This window comes from Trichechus manatus, unplaced genomic scaffold (assembly GCF_000243295.1).
Source record: "Trichechus manatus latirostris isolate Lorelei unplaced genomic scaffold, TriManLat1.0 scaffold00033, whole genome shotgun sequence".
Lineage (NCBI taxonomy): Eukaryota > Metazoa > Chordata > Mammalia > Sirenia > Trichechidae > Trichechus > Trichechus manatus.
The window spans coordinates 18,889,609-18,906,312 of record NW_004443969.1 but is presented as its reverse complement, the minus strand read 5'-3'; the positions used below and the strand labels follow the sequence as shown (position 1 = coordinate 18,906,312).

Below are 16,704 nucleotides of genomic sequence, written 5' to 3'. Positions count from 1 at the left end.
GGTGATTTCCAGTTATAGAAATCTGTTCTATCTACCCCTTCATCTATTCAACTAGCTGATATACACTAACACTGATAACAAAAATAATAAATAATAATAGTATTTAATAGCAGAGGACATTTATTGAATACTTACTTATGTTCCAGAAATTCTCTTAAATACTTTACACGGATTATCTCATTTATTTCTTTTGATGACCTCAAAGAAGGGTATAAATACCCTCATTTAACAGATGAGAAATCTGAGACTCAGAAAGATCATAACTTCTTCAATGTCAACACAATAAGTGCGTTGGCAGAATCAAAGTCTAAATTCCAGTCAGCCTAATGCCAGAGTCTCTGTTTTTCTATTCTGAATAGGATAGTTTAGAATATTTTATTCTCTACTATAGATATATATAGAAAAGTCTTGCTTTTTTCAGTGTAGATTAAGCTCTCAGCCCTCGAGCTCTCAATCTTCCTAAGTTTTCATGACACTAGTTTGTTTCAGACTTTCCTTTCTAGCACTTATTTTAGACCATGACTAGGGTAATCAGATAACTTATCTGATACTTTGGAGAGTGAAGCGACTGCTGTTATTCAGTATGCTGGGGCAGTAGGAGTTAACTGGATTGACATGGGGTCAATCTAATGAGCCACTAGGATACCCCACCCACAAAGGGCAAGCCTAGGTATTTCTCTCAATGATCCCGTTATGTCTCTTTTATTTTCCCTGGATTAATTTTCTGGGCAACTTTTTATTTTTTTGTTTTTTTTCTGTTACAGAGCAGAAATTTTAATAAGCAACCTTAAAAGAACAAAATATCCTAATATTCCTTTAGAGCTGATTAGCTATAGACACAGAGGCACATTCATTTATCACTGTTACAGTAAAACTATAAAATGCTCAGTACCTTTAATAAGTCCTTTTTCCTGCAGAGTTTTCAGGGAAGGTCTTCGGGTAATAAACTTCTTTAATCTGCTTTTAACTCGGTTTTTGTCGCTTGTATCGGAAGCACTATGATGCAGTCTGAACACTGGAGATTTAAAAAAAAAAAAAAACAGTCGCAGGCTTTCAGTAAATTTTTCTTTTATGATTATTACTTTATGCAAATATGAATAGAAAACAGTACTTATGAAAGAACTACCTGAATTAATAGCCATGGCTCTTCTGTTTAGACAGGGCATACAAGTAAATTTGCCTGTGTAAATGTACTAGTTTGGCTGCAACATTAGTGTGCGATGAAAATGCGGCCCGCTCCACATATTCAAAATTTATTTTAATTATTTTCATAAATTATTTTCATTTTCATTCCCTTATATTAAGCATAATAACCTTTATTTGGATAATTTCACCTATCTGTATCTATACACAAAATTATGATGAGGGTAGAGGAAAAAACTAAGCTAAATAGGGGTAAAAAACTTTAGAATCTTGTTCATTTCAATTAAATATGATTATATATTTCCTCTAGATAATCCATCCAGTGGGACCTCAAAAGAAAGGCTGGTGATCTACCTCTGTAAGATCACAGCCATCGGAAACCCTATGGAGTGCAGTACTACTCAGACACATGTGGGGTCTCCATGAGTAGGAATCTACTCGATAGGAATGGGTTCTATGTAATTCAGGCATTTTCCAAGTTTCTGTAAACTCAAATGGAGCCCTGGTGGTGCAGTGGTTAAGAGCTCGGCTGCTAACTAAAAGGTCAGCAGTTCGAATCCACATGCCACTCTTTGAAAACCCTAGGGGGTGGTTCTCTTTTGTCCTATAGGGTTGTTATGAGTCGGAATCGACGCTATGGCTATGGGTTTAGTTTGTAATGTTGTTGGTGTTGTTAGGTGCCGTCAAGCCAAATAACTTTGTCAATCTTTTTTTTTTTTTTCTGTTATCCCAGATTGATTTCTTTTTCTAAACCAGGTACTTCTTCCTTTCCTTACTGGTATGTAATTACCAATTCTAGGTGAAATTGTGAAACACAAATTTGCCTCAAACTTTTCATGTCTTCATCAGTCCCCTATTCTCAGCATCCTATTCTCAGCTTTATCTGTAAAGCTAAGCGTGTGCCAAATTCATGCCCTAACAAATATTTGCTGAATGCATAGTAAGTATCAGGGTTCATGCTAAAAGCTGTAAATTCAACAATGCGCATAATATATCAAGTCCAAACTTTCAATAAGCATACAGTCTAAACACATTCAAGATGTGTCATTTTTTTATGACTGTAGGACTCTGTTGGCCCTGTAATATGGATCTTAACTGAGGCCTCCACTGTCTTAATCCAGTTGTTTAAATGTGAGTATTTGGGTACTTTATCTGGTACGTAGAGGCTCTTTCCTGTCAAATCTGCCTGGTCCACAGTGTGAGAAGCCTTCTTATGACTAGTGAAGGAAAGACATGTTTGTCCTCCCTCCCCCATTCTGACCATAGAGCAGTCCCAAACTTGAGTTAGCAAGATTGGGAGCTGAGATGACAATCAAAAATGTCTCCAGACATTGCCAAATATCCCCTGGAGGGCAAAACTGTCTCCTGTTAAGAATCACTGCTTTTATATTAGAAAAATTATGGGCCTTGCTTGAGTTCTCATTCGTTGGTGGTAGACAGTCTACCCACACACTGAGAAAATGTAAAGTGCTACTAGATGATAAAAAAAGAGGACCATATGCCAAAACATAAACACACAAATGGACCATCTACTACATACATGGCAGTGCTGGATTTAACTGTAGTGGATAAAATGCACATTGTCTGTGGCGTTTGGATATGTAACCAAGTAATCCTAATACAGTCTGGTAAAATGTACGATAGACATAAGTACAAGAATTAAGGGATCCTAGAGAAGGGACTGACCTCAAGTCTTGTTCTGGAGAAACAGCAAGAGCTATTAGACTATTAATCATTAATCTAAAGACTGGCAGTTCAAACCTACCAAGCGGTGCTGCAAAAGAAAGGCCTGGCAGAATGCTTCTGTAAAGATTACAGTCAAGAAAATCCTACGGAGCAATTATACTCTGTAACACGTGGGTTTGCCATGAGTTGGAATCAACCTGACAGCAATAGGTTTATTAGAATACAAGGAAGCAAAAATTGCTTGTACAGGACAATCATTAGGGATTGAAATGCACCCCTGAAAAATATGTTTTGAGTTCCTGGCCCTTGTATACTTGTAGATTTGATTCTGTTTGGAAGTAGAGGTTTCTCTTTTGTTAGGTTGATGGGGTTCATACCAGTATTGGGTGTATCCAAACCTAATCACTTCTGAGTTATAAAGAGACAAGAATAGACACACACACATACACACGGGAAGACAGACACCATGTGAAGATTATCTACGAGCCAAGGAACAAAGGAATGCCTGGGGCTGCTGACAAGGAAGGACTCTACAGGGTCGAGATCATGATATGGACTTTCAGTCTCCAGAACTGCTAGAAAATAAATTTCTGTTCTTTAAAGCTACCTGCTTGTGGTATTTGTGTTATAGCAGCACTAGGTAACTAAGACAACCATGAATATCAGGCACTAACTAATTCAAAATTGTTGGCTTGAAGAGTTCTTCTGAGCATCTTAATACAGTGTGCTTACATGGTATCCTATCAACTTTCATCTTCAGTCTAGCCATTGCAATGACCACCTCAACTGGCATATGATCTGCTTCAATTGACAATTGTAGTCAACACCCGTAGATCTGGGTTCTAGTGTTGGAGGCTGAAGGGATATTTACATCTTTTAGGAAAAAATCTGCCTCAGGGCAAGTTTGGTCTAAAGTCTGCCTTTGGAATGATATGGAATAATCCATCTAAGTTTTCAAAGGTTACCAAAGGTAATATTTTCTATTTCTGATCTCACCTCCAAACCCTGATGTTTCTCAAGACAAAATGTCAACAATTACTTGGCCAAGGGAGATATTTTCCCTGTTATTTTGGAGCAAGTTAAAATGATGTGATTAGAAAGTACCCTGCAAATTAAAATATACATATACTCAGTATAAATGCTAAATTATGAAAATAATTACATAGTGAGTTATAGAGTTATATCTTTTTGGAACCCCCTAGGTACTCTGGTGATAGTATTCTTAATTAGAGAGATCTATATGTATATTATATTATTTTCGATACAACCATCTGGCTCTACATGTGAGAAGTGTGCATAAGGTGCATTGGTTTTTCAAAGAAAATGGTAATATGTTTGTAAGTGCTTTATCTTATTTCCTTCTCATATATTGAGAAACGAGCAGAGTCTTGGATATGATTACAGTTTTTAACATAACCAAACTCTCCAAAGTTGCCTCTAATGATGACTTTCCTGGAGACAGACTAGAGCGTCAACTTCCATTTCCTGATGCGATAAATAATCATCCTCAGATGACAAGTCAAATTACAAGGGCTTTGCCATCATTCATTCCGCTCATTTTGTTCTAAGAGGAGTTATGCAGAAGTCGAAGCCAATAGATGACTATAATATATGGCTATTTTTTATTAACCAAATAACTTGAAAGAGCTATAAATACAAAATAAAAATATAAAAAGTGCATAGTTATAAAGCAAGGTCCATCACAGGGTCCCTTTAAACAGCAGTAAACGTCTTTGAATACTGTGGTTTACAAATCTGATTTTAACAGCCAAACTTATAAAACAGTTTACGCTGTTCCATTGTCAAGGGAGAAAAACTTGCCAAATTGTTCATTTTAAGTAAATACAACATAACCAATTAAGGAAAGCAAAATTTAAACACATGCCTATGATAATCAGGACATAGTTTGCTTCTGATTTCACTACTGATTTTAACAGAACAGTGTTCCTTGCATTTTCCCACAGCACCCAAGTGACCCCACACATACTTTTAGAAACTTGTAATCACACAGTGCAAATAAAAGGATACTTTACTGGAAAATACACAGTGTGGTATAATAATCCATCATCTATGAAAAATAGAATTCAGCCTTTTCTTTTTCCTCAGAGATCCAACTACTTTTTGAGGGTGAAGCTTCCTGCAGTTTAAAGATTTATGTTAAGCCAATGAGCAGTTTTTTTTCCATTCACATTTAAACTTTTTATTCAAAAATGAAAAGGGCCTAGTGAGATATAGGCTTAATTCCAAAGCACCTAATCTGACTTATACAGGAGACTAGAGAAATCACTCGTAATTCTTCACATTTTCACCTCCATGAACAATTAACCTGAAGTGCAATTAGTTTTTCAGGTATTATAGAATTTACTTTCATTTCCTTTATGTTTTCCTCTCTTTTTTTTTTTTCAAGCCAAAACATAGAATATTTTTCAAAGTCTAAGAATTCTGAATAACAATATACAACTTAAGTCTCAATGCACACAGGCCAAAGGCATTAGTTTTAAGCGCCATTCTTAACCAGTTGAGAGATTTAATTGGTGCTAAAGCTGCTCACACCAGAGAATAGTTACGATTGTGGGCTTTCTAAGTTGATCTTCAATAAATATTATTACATATGAGAATAGGCATTAGCCCAACACAGGTTTTATACCTGACACAGCTATTGTGGTGTTCAAATCACCTCAATAGGTAGGAATGTTTACTGCAATGGGCACCCCTTATATATTTATTTCCCAAGGGAGACAACATAGTTTGAATGATGAATATCCACTACCATTCTATTAAGGGTATGGGAACCACAAAAGAAAAACCCCAAATCTTCCAGAATCCAATGGTTTGGATAACATGATCCAGAATTGAGCATCTGCCAGCACTTCTCTTGCTGGGGACTTTATTTTGAAATATCCCTTTCTTCTGCCAAACTGCTGTTCTCGCAGTATTCCCAAGTTACAATTACATGTTATTATTATTATTTTTCTAAAATTTGGAAATGCTGGGAGAGCTAACATTTCAGAAATGTTGTTAAAAGAAAGCAGAGTCATTACCCTTCAGAAATGCTATTACAGTGTTCTAGTCCCATTTCGTTTGTAGGGGTTTACATAGGGATCAACATCAGGTGTAGATGGACAGTTTTGTTAGCTGCTAAGAGCAACACTTGAAGTCCGGGAGGAGGTTTAGGGCAAAGCCCACGGCAGTTACTTAGTGCAATCATCTCATCACACTGAAGTGTCAGGAACTGGTGATCCAGAAAGAAATCACAAAATAAGGTTATGTCAGGCTTAGTCCCTAGAAGGAGCCCTGGTGGCGCAGTGGTTAAGTGCTTGGCTAACAGAAAGGTTGGTGGTTCAAACCTACCAGCTGCTCTGCAGGAGAAAGATGTGGTAGTCTGCTCCCATAAAGATTTACAGCCTTGGAAACCCTGTGGGGCAGTTCTACTCTGTCCTATAAGGTCACTATGAGTCAGAATCGATGGCAAGGGGTTTAGTCCACAGAGATTCTAAAACATTGCTCAAACCATCAAACAGATTACATAATAAAGTACTGCATTTTCTTCACTCATATTTTCCAATCTGACCTTCTCCTTGTGTTTGGAATTACCTTGTTTTACTACATTCCAAATTACCGAAAGGAGAGCACCTTACACAAAACTGATTGAAAAAAGAAATAAAGTTTATTCAACTTTGTTTCCAGGGTGTACACATGTGCTAACTGATGGGGCTAGAGTAAATACAGCTTTGCCCTCTCCAGCATGCAGTTTTAGAGCTTCCAGGGCTTTGCACATAACTCCCTGCATCAGATCAGGCAGAAAGGGTAAGTTTGGGCTTAATGTACACAGGTCAGTTAATATTTCTTTTTTTTCAAATGCTCAATTTCAATAGAAGTCATAATTTCAACCCCCAACCTGCAGACTGAGAAGGTGAGTTATTGAAACTGTAAGTGACTTACTCAAAACACAAAGTAAGATTAAATCTAGAAATAATTGGAAGAAAGAATGTAGGGTGTTTTATCAGCAGTGATTTAACTACTTAATTCCCACTTAGAAGTTGTAGAAATATAAAATAGATGATTAGACTTGTAACAGAAGAGTATGCAGAAATTATCTTCTTAATGATTCATATTTATGCTATCTATTCACATAAAGAAAAGTGAGAATTCATACAATGAAAATTTTTACTCTTAGACTAAATCTTCTAATTTAAATAATCAAACATAACCAAAAATAATTGGTTGTGCATTCAACTATCTCAGGAGGTAGCATATGATCAAGAACCAATGGTACTGAAGGTAGAAGTCCATGCTACACTGAAGGAATTGGTAAAAACAAGCCTTCAGGAATTGATGGAAGACCAACGGTGATGTTTCAACAAATGGATGCAATGCTGGAAGTGCTCACTCATCTATACCAAGAAATTTGGAAGAAGCTCCCTAGTCAATCGACTGGAAGAGATTCATATACATGAGTGTTTCAAAGAAAACTGATCCAACAGAGAGCATAAATTATCAAAAAATATCATTAATATTACATAAAAGTAGAATTATGCTGAAGGTAATTAAAAAGCGGTTGCAGCAGTACATCCACAGGGAATTGCCAGAAATTCAAGCCAGATTTAGAAGAGGATGTGGAATAAGGGATATCATTGCTGATGTCAGGTGGATCTTGGCTGAAAGCAGAGAACACCAGAAAGATATTTACCTGTGTTTTATTGACTATGCAAAGGCATCTGACTATGCAACCTCGCTGCTGAAAGTGAAGAGGACTTGAAACACTTACTGATGAAGATCAAAGACTACAGCCTTCAGTATGGATTACACCTCAACATAAAGAAAAGAAAAATCCTCATAACTGGACCAATAAGCAACATCATGATAAATGGAGGAAAGGCTGAAGTCGTCAAGGATTTCATTTTACTTGGATCCACAATCAACACCCATGAAATCAAACAGTCAAGAAATCAAACAACATATTGCATTGGGCAAATCTACTGCAAAATACCTCTTTAAAGTTTTCAAAAGCAAAGATGTCACTTTGAGGACTAAGGTGCACCTGACCCAAGCCATGGTATTTTCAGTTACGTCATATGTATGTGAAAGTTGGACAATGAATAAGGAAGACCTAAGAAGAATTGATGCCTTTGAATTATGATCTTAGTGAAGAATACTGAATATACCATGGACTGCCAGAAGAACAGATCTGTCTTGGAAGATGTACAACTAGAGTGCTCCTTAAAAGGAAGGATGGTGAGACTTTGTCTTATGTACTTTGGACATGCTATCCAGAGGGACCAGTCCCTGGAGAAGGACATCATGCTTGGTAAAGTAGAGGGTCAACAAAAAGGGGAAGACCTTCAATGAGATGGACTGACACAGTGGCTACAGCAATGGGCTCAAACATAGCAGTGATTGTGAGGATGGCACAGGACTAGGTAGTGTTTCCTTCTGTTATACATAGGATCGCTATGAGTTAGAACTAACTGGACGGTACCTATCAACAACAACCACATTTTTACATTTTTAGTGTCAAAAAAGAGTTGTTAGTTTACTATCATGTCCCTGTCTTTCAACGATATGGAAATTCCATGACTACTTTTCCCCGGTATTATATTTTTCCATGTCTTCCACCTCCAAAGCATTCATTGGTCTATGATATGGATGCTTCACTATCTTTTCATGTATAGGCTTAATATTTTTATTTTGCTGATTATACATGTTAGCTGTGTCTATGCTGATAATGTATTTCTACAGAGTAAGCTTTTAGAAGACAGAGTGTTTTTTAAAAAACTTTAAAAATAGCATTTGGCATAGCTTTGAGCTTGGCTGCTAACCAAAGGTTGGCATTTCAAATCCATGAGCCCCTCCCTGGAAACCCTACGGGGGCAGTCCTTTTCTGTCCCATAGGGTCGCTATGAGTCGGAATCGACTTGATGGCAACAGGTTTGGTTTTTTATTTGGTTTGAATTGCTTAATGAATACTTTTGATGATGGTGATGATGATGATGACTACTTCAGTGCTGTACTGCCAGTATCAAGTAATATGTCATTACAACATGCAATTTTCATTCCATTGTAGATCTATTTGTTTTTTGTGAGTCAGAATTAAAAAAAAATCCTTGCATCAAGTTATGAAAATGCGACATTTTCACAAACAAAAGGAAAGACTAAAGAGAAAATATACCTAAACAGCAAAACCTGTGATGTGTGTAGAGGCACAAAATAATATTTTTTCCTGAAACAGAATCAGATACAATGTACGATGTAAAGATTCAGACCATTAAAACATTCTTCTGTTGACTTGGTATTTTATCTCTGGCTTCTTTATGACTTGATATAGTGTCTGTAAAACTTTGTCACTTGAGAGCTGTTCACAACTTTGATAAATTTGCTAATAAAGTAAGTGGTTGCTGAGCTAAGGCAGTAGCTGATTTTGAAAGCTAAATTACTAAAAAAAGGGGAAAAATAACGTAGGGCATCAATCCAGACAAAGGACACTATGAAGTAGAAATATGTTTTCCATGAGGAGAGACTGTATATTAAGTATAGGAATGGGTTCACTCCTAGTGATAGAAAACAGGCCTCAGCCAAATCAAATGAGAAGAGCTTTACAGATAAATCTGAACAACAGTCCATAAAAAGAGAAAAAACAAAACAAAACAATACAGTTGTAGGCATGGTAATTCCACCACAGAAGTGACAAGATTGTAGGCAATTAATTCCCGGATTGCTATTAAAAAAAAAAAAAAAGGAGAATGAAATATTTTTCATATGTAAGAGTACTGGATCATTTTAATGCTGATATTAAGAAGTCCTGGTGGTACAATGGTTAAGCACTTTGCTGCTAACTGAATGGTCAGTGGTTCAAACCCACCAGCTGCTCCACGGAAGAAAGATGTGGCAGTCTGCTTTTGTAAAGATTTACAGCCTTGTATACCCTGTGGGGCAGTTCTACTCTGTCTTGTAGTGTCACTATAAGTCCGCATCAACTCATCAACTCAACAGCGATGGGTTTTTTTATTTACGTATTGACTCACAGATAGTAGACCACACGTTAAAAAAAAACAAACCAAAAACAAAACAACCCCTTGCCGTCGAGTTGATTCTGACTCATAGCAACTTTATAGGATAGAGCAGAACCAGCCCATAGGATTTCCAAGGAGCTGCTGGTGGATTCAAATTCCTTACTTTCTGGTTAGCAGCCGAACTCTTAATCACTGTGCCACCAGGGCTCCAGACCATGCTTAACCAAACCTGTTGCCAAATCGACTCATAGCGACCCTATAGGATACAGTAGGACTGCCCCCATAGGGTTTCCAAGGAGGGGCTGGTGGATTCAAACTGACGACCTTTTGGTTAGCAGCAGAGCTTTTAACCACTGTGCCATGAGGGCTTCTTGTCTATTATTATTATTGCATGTGTGTGCAATAATAATAAACACACACACACACATACACACACACACACACACATATATATATATATATATATTCTGTGATAACAGTCTTAATTTCCACTTTGGTTAGCCATTATACTAGCCAATCTGATCATCCTTATATCTCAGTTATTATTAATAATGGCAAATGTTTTTGGAGTGCTACTATGTGGCAAGCACTGTACTAAGCACGTTATATCTCATTTAGTCCTATAATCATCCGATGGAGTAGGTTCTATTATTGTTACCCATTTTACAGGTCAGGAATTTGAGAGTCAGAGAGGTTAACCATGTGGCAAATAAATGGCAGAGCCAGAAATCAAATTCAGGGCTGTCTGATTAAAGCCTGTGGGAATTCCTAACCTGCCCCAGTGTCTCAGAGAGCTCATAATAGCCCCGTGCCATATTCACGTCTTCTGATGTAAAGTCTTAAATCATCTACTTTACGTGAAATGCTTAGTGGAATTATCTCTCGGTGGTGTGTTTCATTGTAGACCTGAAAGAGAAAATGAATTGCCTTCGGTGAGGTTGGTGAATCACAGGACAGAAGCAGAGCTGATAGCTGAATACGCTCCAGATAGCCAGTCAGAAGTGCTGAAGAAGGCATCTGGGTAGCACAGAGCCACAGCTACCAGGAAAATGTACCGAGCTCTGTGGCAAGGGTGTGTACTGGCCAGAATGTTTGTATCAGAAACACTCAGCCCAGGTAGCTATACACTGCAAGATAAGAACAAATGTAGAAGTAGAGAAGTAGAATGAGAACTGTGGCTCTCTTTTAGGCAAATATGGCAAGAGACCTAGCCAGGTATCTCAAACTTCATCATCCTTCTTCTTCCTCCCAACATACAATCTTTTTCAAAGAAGCACACAGCCCACAATAGTATATAGGCACACCCATTCACATCTACAAATGATTTAGCACTTTTGCCAACCAATCCAGAAAATCTCTTTCTTCTCTATCCCCAACAACAGAGCTTAGTCCGCTCTTTCTACTCCTGGTTGCTCCACAGGAACTGAGTATAAGCGTTCAGGATCAGCACTTAGGCAGAACCAGATAAAAATTGTTGATATACTCTTCTTCCAACCCCTAATGCTGCTTCTTTCAAAAATTCTGTCTCTCTTTTAAATACTACAGGCTTTGGATTTTTAATTTCAACTTTGTCACTTTACAGTGGTGGGATCTTATTCAAGCTATTTAAGTTTTTGTGCCTCGATCTCCTCATCTGATAAATGGGGCTCATAGTAGCCACACCAAAGACTGCTGTGTAAGTTAAATGCCCTGATATATGCAAAACGCCCAGCAAACTGTCTAGTGCAAAATAAGCTCTCAGTAAATGAAAACAATTATTATTACTCGTAAGTTTATGACAGGTGCCCTGTATCACAGTCACTGCTGTAATAATCAATAAGTAAACAGAACAGGTGCTCTGAGAAGTACCCTCCTCACTTCCTTCCTAGTTCCTCTCGCTTGTTCAACATTCACTGAGCATTTACTAAGTACATGACATTATTAGATTATGTCATTGAGCTATTACTTGAAATATATATGTAATAGACATATATTTATAAACATACATTTATTTTATTTTATTATGCTTTAGATGAAGATTTACAGAGCAAATTAGTTTCTCATTAAACAATACACACATTGTTTTGTGACATTGGTTGCCAACCCCATGAGATGTGTCAACACTCTCCTCTTCTGGACCTTGGGTCCCCATTGCCAGCTTTCCTGTTCTTGTCCTTGTACCTGGGTTGGTGTGCCCATTTAGTCTTGTTTTAAACATACATTTTTTAATTGACTGTTACTTTGCTCTGAATTAAAAAAAAGAAAAAAACTTGTATACAATCCAGAGAGTTTACCTGTGATTAACTTCTGCCAGGTAGAGCGTATTTCAAGACTTTTAACATGTGTTGAAATCATTGGGTTTTGAAGAACTATCCATTAATGACTTTCTGAACTGTGACAATGGATATTGACAGTGCTTGTCAGACTAAACCACTATTGATTGGCTCACATCATGTGTATAGCAAAACCAATTTCTTTCAAGTGCTTCTTCCTAACTGAAATACATTATTTGCAGCCTTCCTCTCTGTTTATTATAACACCCGAGCTCATAGCATGTTAACACATCCAGCAAAAAGGTTTCACAATGATGGAAATAGCAAACTGCGACAGAGAGAGAAGTGAAGGCACTTAGCAATCCAAATACTCTTGTACTGTAAGTTGCTATTCCTTTTGAAAATATTGATTCCTTGCAAAGTCTTTGTTTTTATTTTACAATCCTCTTGAATAAAGCAACATCATGGACTAACAGAGCTTTGCTATTGTTTAATGACCCTGCGACTCTCCTGGTTTGAATGAAACTATTTTAGGTACTGTGTGTGTGTTTAAGTTGTGGGAAAGAAAGTGTTTACATTGGGTCAGTCCTCTCCCGACCACAAACATACACAGTCCTACACACACACACACACACACACACACACACATAAACACATGCATGGCATGTGTCTTTTCCCAAATCTTAGAATGTTTTCTCCATTGAGTAACTCAGGCCAACTTTGGGCATATGCTACATATTGTACAGTTTTATTATTAATCTGAATTTGTGTTATGCCTTTCTTCCCAAGAGGGCACATTTCTTACTGAAACAATACTCTTACATGAAAAAGAGCAGTTCTCACAATACCTCCATGAGTGGGAAAAATTCCAGATTTTTTTTTTTTAACTTGAAAAATATTATTATTAAACAAAATCCAAAAGATACTTTTCCCCAAGTACTGACTGATCATACTGCATGCTTCCAGCAGTGTCCTAGGTGCATCTGAGGACCCAAAGAACCTTCAGTCCTAGTTGTTTTTACCCTTTAAGGAGCTCACAGCTACTGTCTGCAAATGCCTGAGGAAAGCACTGCAAAGGCACAGTTCTTAATTCTCAGGGTATTCCTAAAACTGCCACCTCTCTTAAAAAAAAAAAAATCTTTGTAGTTCACAGGAGTCACTTTGATGATGAAAATCGGGGATACTTTTGGTTAACTCTACAAATGCTTTAATTAAACCTGTATGGTGCTGTGAGCTTCTCTCTCATTCGAAGCATGCCTGGAAATTCAAAGAAAAAAGTTTCCTTGAAGGCTGGCAAATGCTACACAAGCAACACATATCATCCTTCAAAGCTCCTTCTTAAGCCCCAGAGTTCCTAGTTACTTGCAAGTTCTGGACTAGGGTTTCTCCCAAGATAAGGATTCCTCTGAGCCTTGCCTCCTACTCCACGCTATGGCCCAGGAGAATGACTGCACTCAGCACCCTGGGCCTTGGCCTTCCTCTGGCTCCCTTCCCTGTGACCTTCTCGCCCCCCACCCCCACATTCCCTAGCTCTGAGACAGGCGCCTGGCTCTGGGCCCCTTCTCTTGGCGCTCTCTGCAGGGGTCACTCTGTCCTAAAGAGCAGTTGGTTGTCCTTGTGGCAGCCTCCTTTGCCTTTTTTGGGACATCAGAGATCAGGAAACATCAGGCCAGAGCCAGTTCATCTCTCACAGAATAGTTTTGTTGGGACAGAGACATCTATTAGAGGCATCATTTTGACATAAGCTTTGAGCTATTTGCTCCAAACTGTGCGTGCGAACCACTGGTACCCTCCCCCACAGGAAATGCATTGAAAATGCAAAGGGTATGCTGAGCAGATCTGAGAATACAGTATGTCGTCTACAGCTAAGGAATCAGGGATAGAGGGGTGGTTTGTCCTCACAAATGCTGACAGACAGCTGCAGTTTGCAGCTGGCACTGAGCTTATGCTCGCTAAACAAAGATCTAGCTGGAGCCCGTTGAATACTTGGCTCTAATGCAATAATCATAATTCATAACATACATTTCAGAAAAAGAGGAGGAAAAGAATTAGGAAAAGACCCTTGATATCATTCGGACACTTGATGTGGTCAGAATGTAGCCTGTTTTATTTGTTCATTTTCAACTATCTGGGATCCTTTATTGAGACGGTGGTCATCAGGTCTGTGACAAACAAAACTGCTTTCCGCTTCCAGCAAGACCTACAGATTAACTTTTTTTCCACTTAAAAAAAAAAGTGATGGGAGATTTGCCTATGCCAAAAACCAATTGTTATCACAAATTTTTTATTTCTTTTCATAAATGACTTAATTGTAATCAAATTGCCAAGCTGTTTGCTGTTTCTGAATGTCAGATAACGATATTCTTGGGCAGAGTTCATGTTAGAGTCATAGAAATATGACATTAAATCTGGAATGAACCTTAGAGAACACAGCATAAATGTCCCTAGCTTTTGAGATGAAGAACATGATGCCTAAATTGTTTAAGTGACTTGCCCAAGACTACAGAGTTAGTAAGAAGCAGAGAAAAGATCAGACCCAAATTTCTTAACCACTATTCTGAGTTTTTGTCAGCACATCCTATGGCTCTCTAACCCCAGATTTAATTTTATTAGAAAAACTGTTCCTAAATCCAGGAGAATGTTCCAGAGGAGCCAGTTGTGATGCTCTAGGCGCCCACTACTGGCCCACTCCTTCCAGTGACCAGGAATTTTAGACTGAAATCTAAATGCAGTAATTGGCATCAATTAATCCTATTTTTTTCTTACATATTTAGAATTAGGGAGTTTTAAATATAATATGGAAATATATTTAAATTTACGTGCATAATTATGCATAATAATAATAAAAATACATGCCCCCAAGGGGGGGAATTACAGTAGCCTTTCTTTTGATATGTAGCAATGCTAAGCGTTTTGCTATTATCCTTTTCTCTAGCTTTTGGTAACCTGAAATCTGTAATAGATTATTATTATTTGGGGTTTTGAGCCTTCACTTCCTCTGAGGGAAAAGGATTCTGATGCCAAACGCCAGGACACTCCTCCATAGGCAGATGTCAGTGACTGCAGTGCTCCGCTGGATATCTTTTCCATGTGTTTCAGCCTAAGTGAGGAGGGAATATAGAGAGGACTGAGCTAAGGATGGGAAAATGCATTTCGCCAAGTTCCAACCCCTCTGAAATTCTAACTTTTGGACTATTGAACAGGCTGAGATCTTGGTTTTCTTCAAGCTTGTTTACTCTTGACAAAATGGAACTTCTGGTCTTGGAAAAATGTCTCTGGGTTTTAAAGGTCTCAAAAAGCTTCTCGAGACATTAAGTACCTCTTACATAAAAAAAACACAGTGGTGATTTAAGGCCTGAGGAATTGGAAATGCACGGATTAAATGACCTTTAAAATACACATAGGTTTAAAATCGAAGAGAAAATGCACTTAGCAAAAAAGCATTTGGGATTTATTTCTAAAATATGGTTGGAAACATTAAGCAAACTCAGAATGAAGCAGCACACACACATCCTCATTTGACTTAAAGATCTGCTTTAAATAACACAACAGATGTAGCCATCAGCATCTAGTCCAACAGGGGCACTGTGAACGGTGAGAAAGACACAGTAAGACTTGGGTAATAATAAGAACTACTCTCATTGTTATCCCTTAATCCTTCAAACTGTCAAAGCAGAACCAAGTGTAAAAGAGAAATATTCTGGTAGGATTTGCCTCCCTCCTTGTTTTTGTCAAGCGGTTCAGTTAGGAAATTTCCACCAGGAAATATTTCCTTAAATTAGTCATCAGAAAGCAAGTTTAGCTGTTTGTACTCTATGGCACAGGAGAAAAAAGTAAAAACCACCTGTGGACTTTAGTCTGAAAACACTCCTGACAACACAAACAGGTGCTGGCTTATGTAATGACTGAGGAAATGGGGGGCGGGGAGGAGAAGAGCGGTGAATCATGGGTGGGCCCTCGCAAAGGAAAATTGAACTTAATTGCTCCATTGTGAGGGGACGGCTGACCGAGAATTGCTCTGGGTCACAGAACAGTTTGGCAAGAATATTTCTTTTGCCAGTTCTGTGGCCACATGAAATAAACGGCTGTTGGAATACATAGTAAAGTTGAGGATGAAGGTGGGGTGAAGCAGATCTTCACATTCTAGTTTGGAGTTTAATGGTGTCCCCTACACTCTCATCAAGCTTGGCACACAATCAGTGGTCAATAAATAAATGTTTGATAACTGAATAGTGTCTAAACAAGATGCGTGGTGAAAAGTACATAGGTTTTTGTGTTAAAAGTTCCGATTTCGAGTCCCACCTCAACCGCTTAAAAAGTGTGTGATTTAGCCTCCCTGAGTCCCAATTTCTTTATCTGCACTGGAGTGGAAAATGGTTTGATCTGCTTCCATAAAGATTACAGCCAAGAAAACCCTATGGAGCTCAGTTCTACTCTGTAACACATGGGGTTGGCACGAGTCGTAATCGACTCGACAGCAACAGGCTTGGTTTTTTCTATTTTATAATAGAGATAAAAATATCCTGGTGCATTGTTGTAAGGATTCGATAGATACTAGGATGTATAAGATCACAGTGTTGTCCATGTACACAAATAGATTACTATCTTTATCC

General features: G+C 38.0%; 1 protein-coding gene across 1 annotated transcript in view; it reads right to left on the bottom strand.

The window, feature by feature from the left end:
• ARHGAP15 (Rho GTPase activating protein 15) overlaps positions 1-16,704 on the bottom strand; it is a 713,811-nt gene that overhangs the window by 300,566 nt on the left and 396,541 nt on the right. Inside the window, exons 9-10 of the mRNA XM_023730171.1 lie at positions 2,684-2,768; positions 893-1,015 (exon numbers count right to left, since the gene is read on the bottom strand). Of these exons, the coding sequence (XP_023585939.1) occupies positions 893-1,015; positions 2,684-2,768 (208 nt within the window). The remainder of the gene's footprint in view (positions 1-892; positions 1,016-2,683; positions 2,769-16,704) is intronic.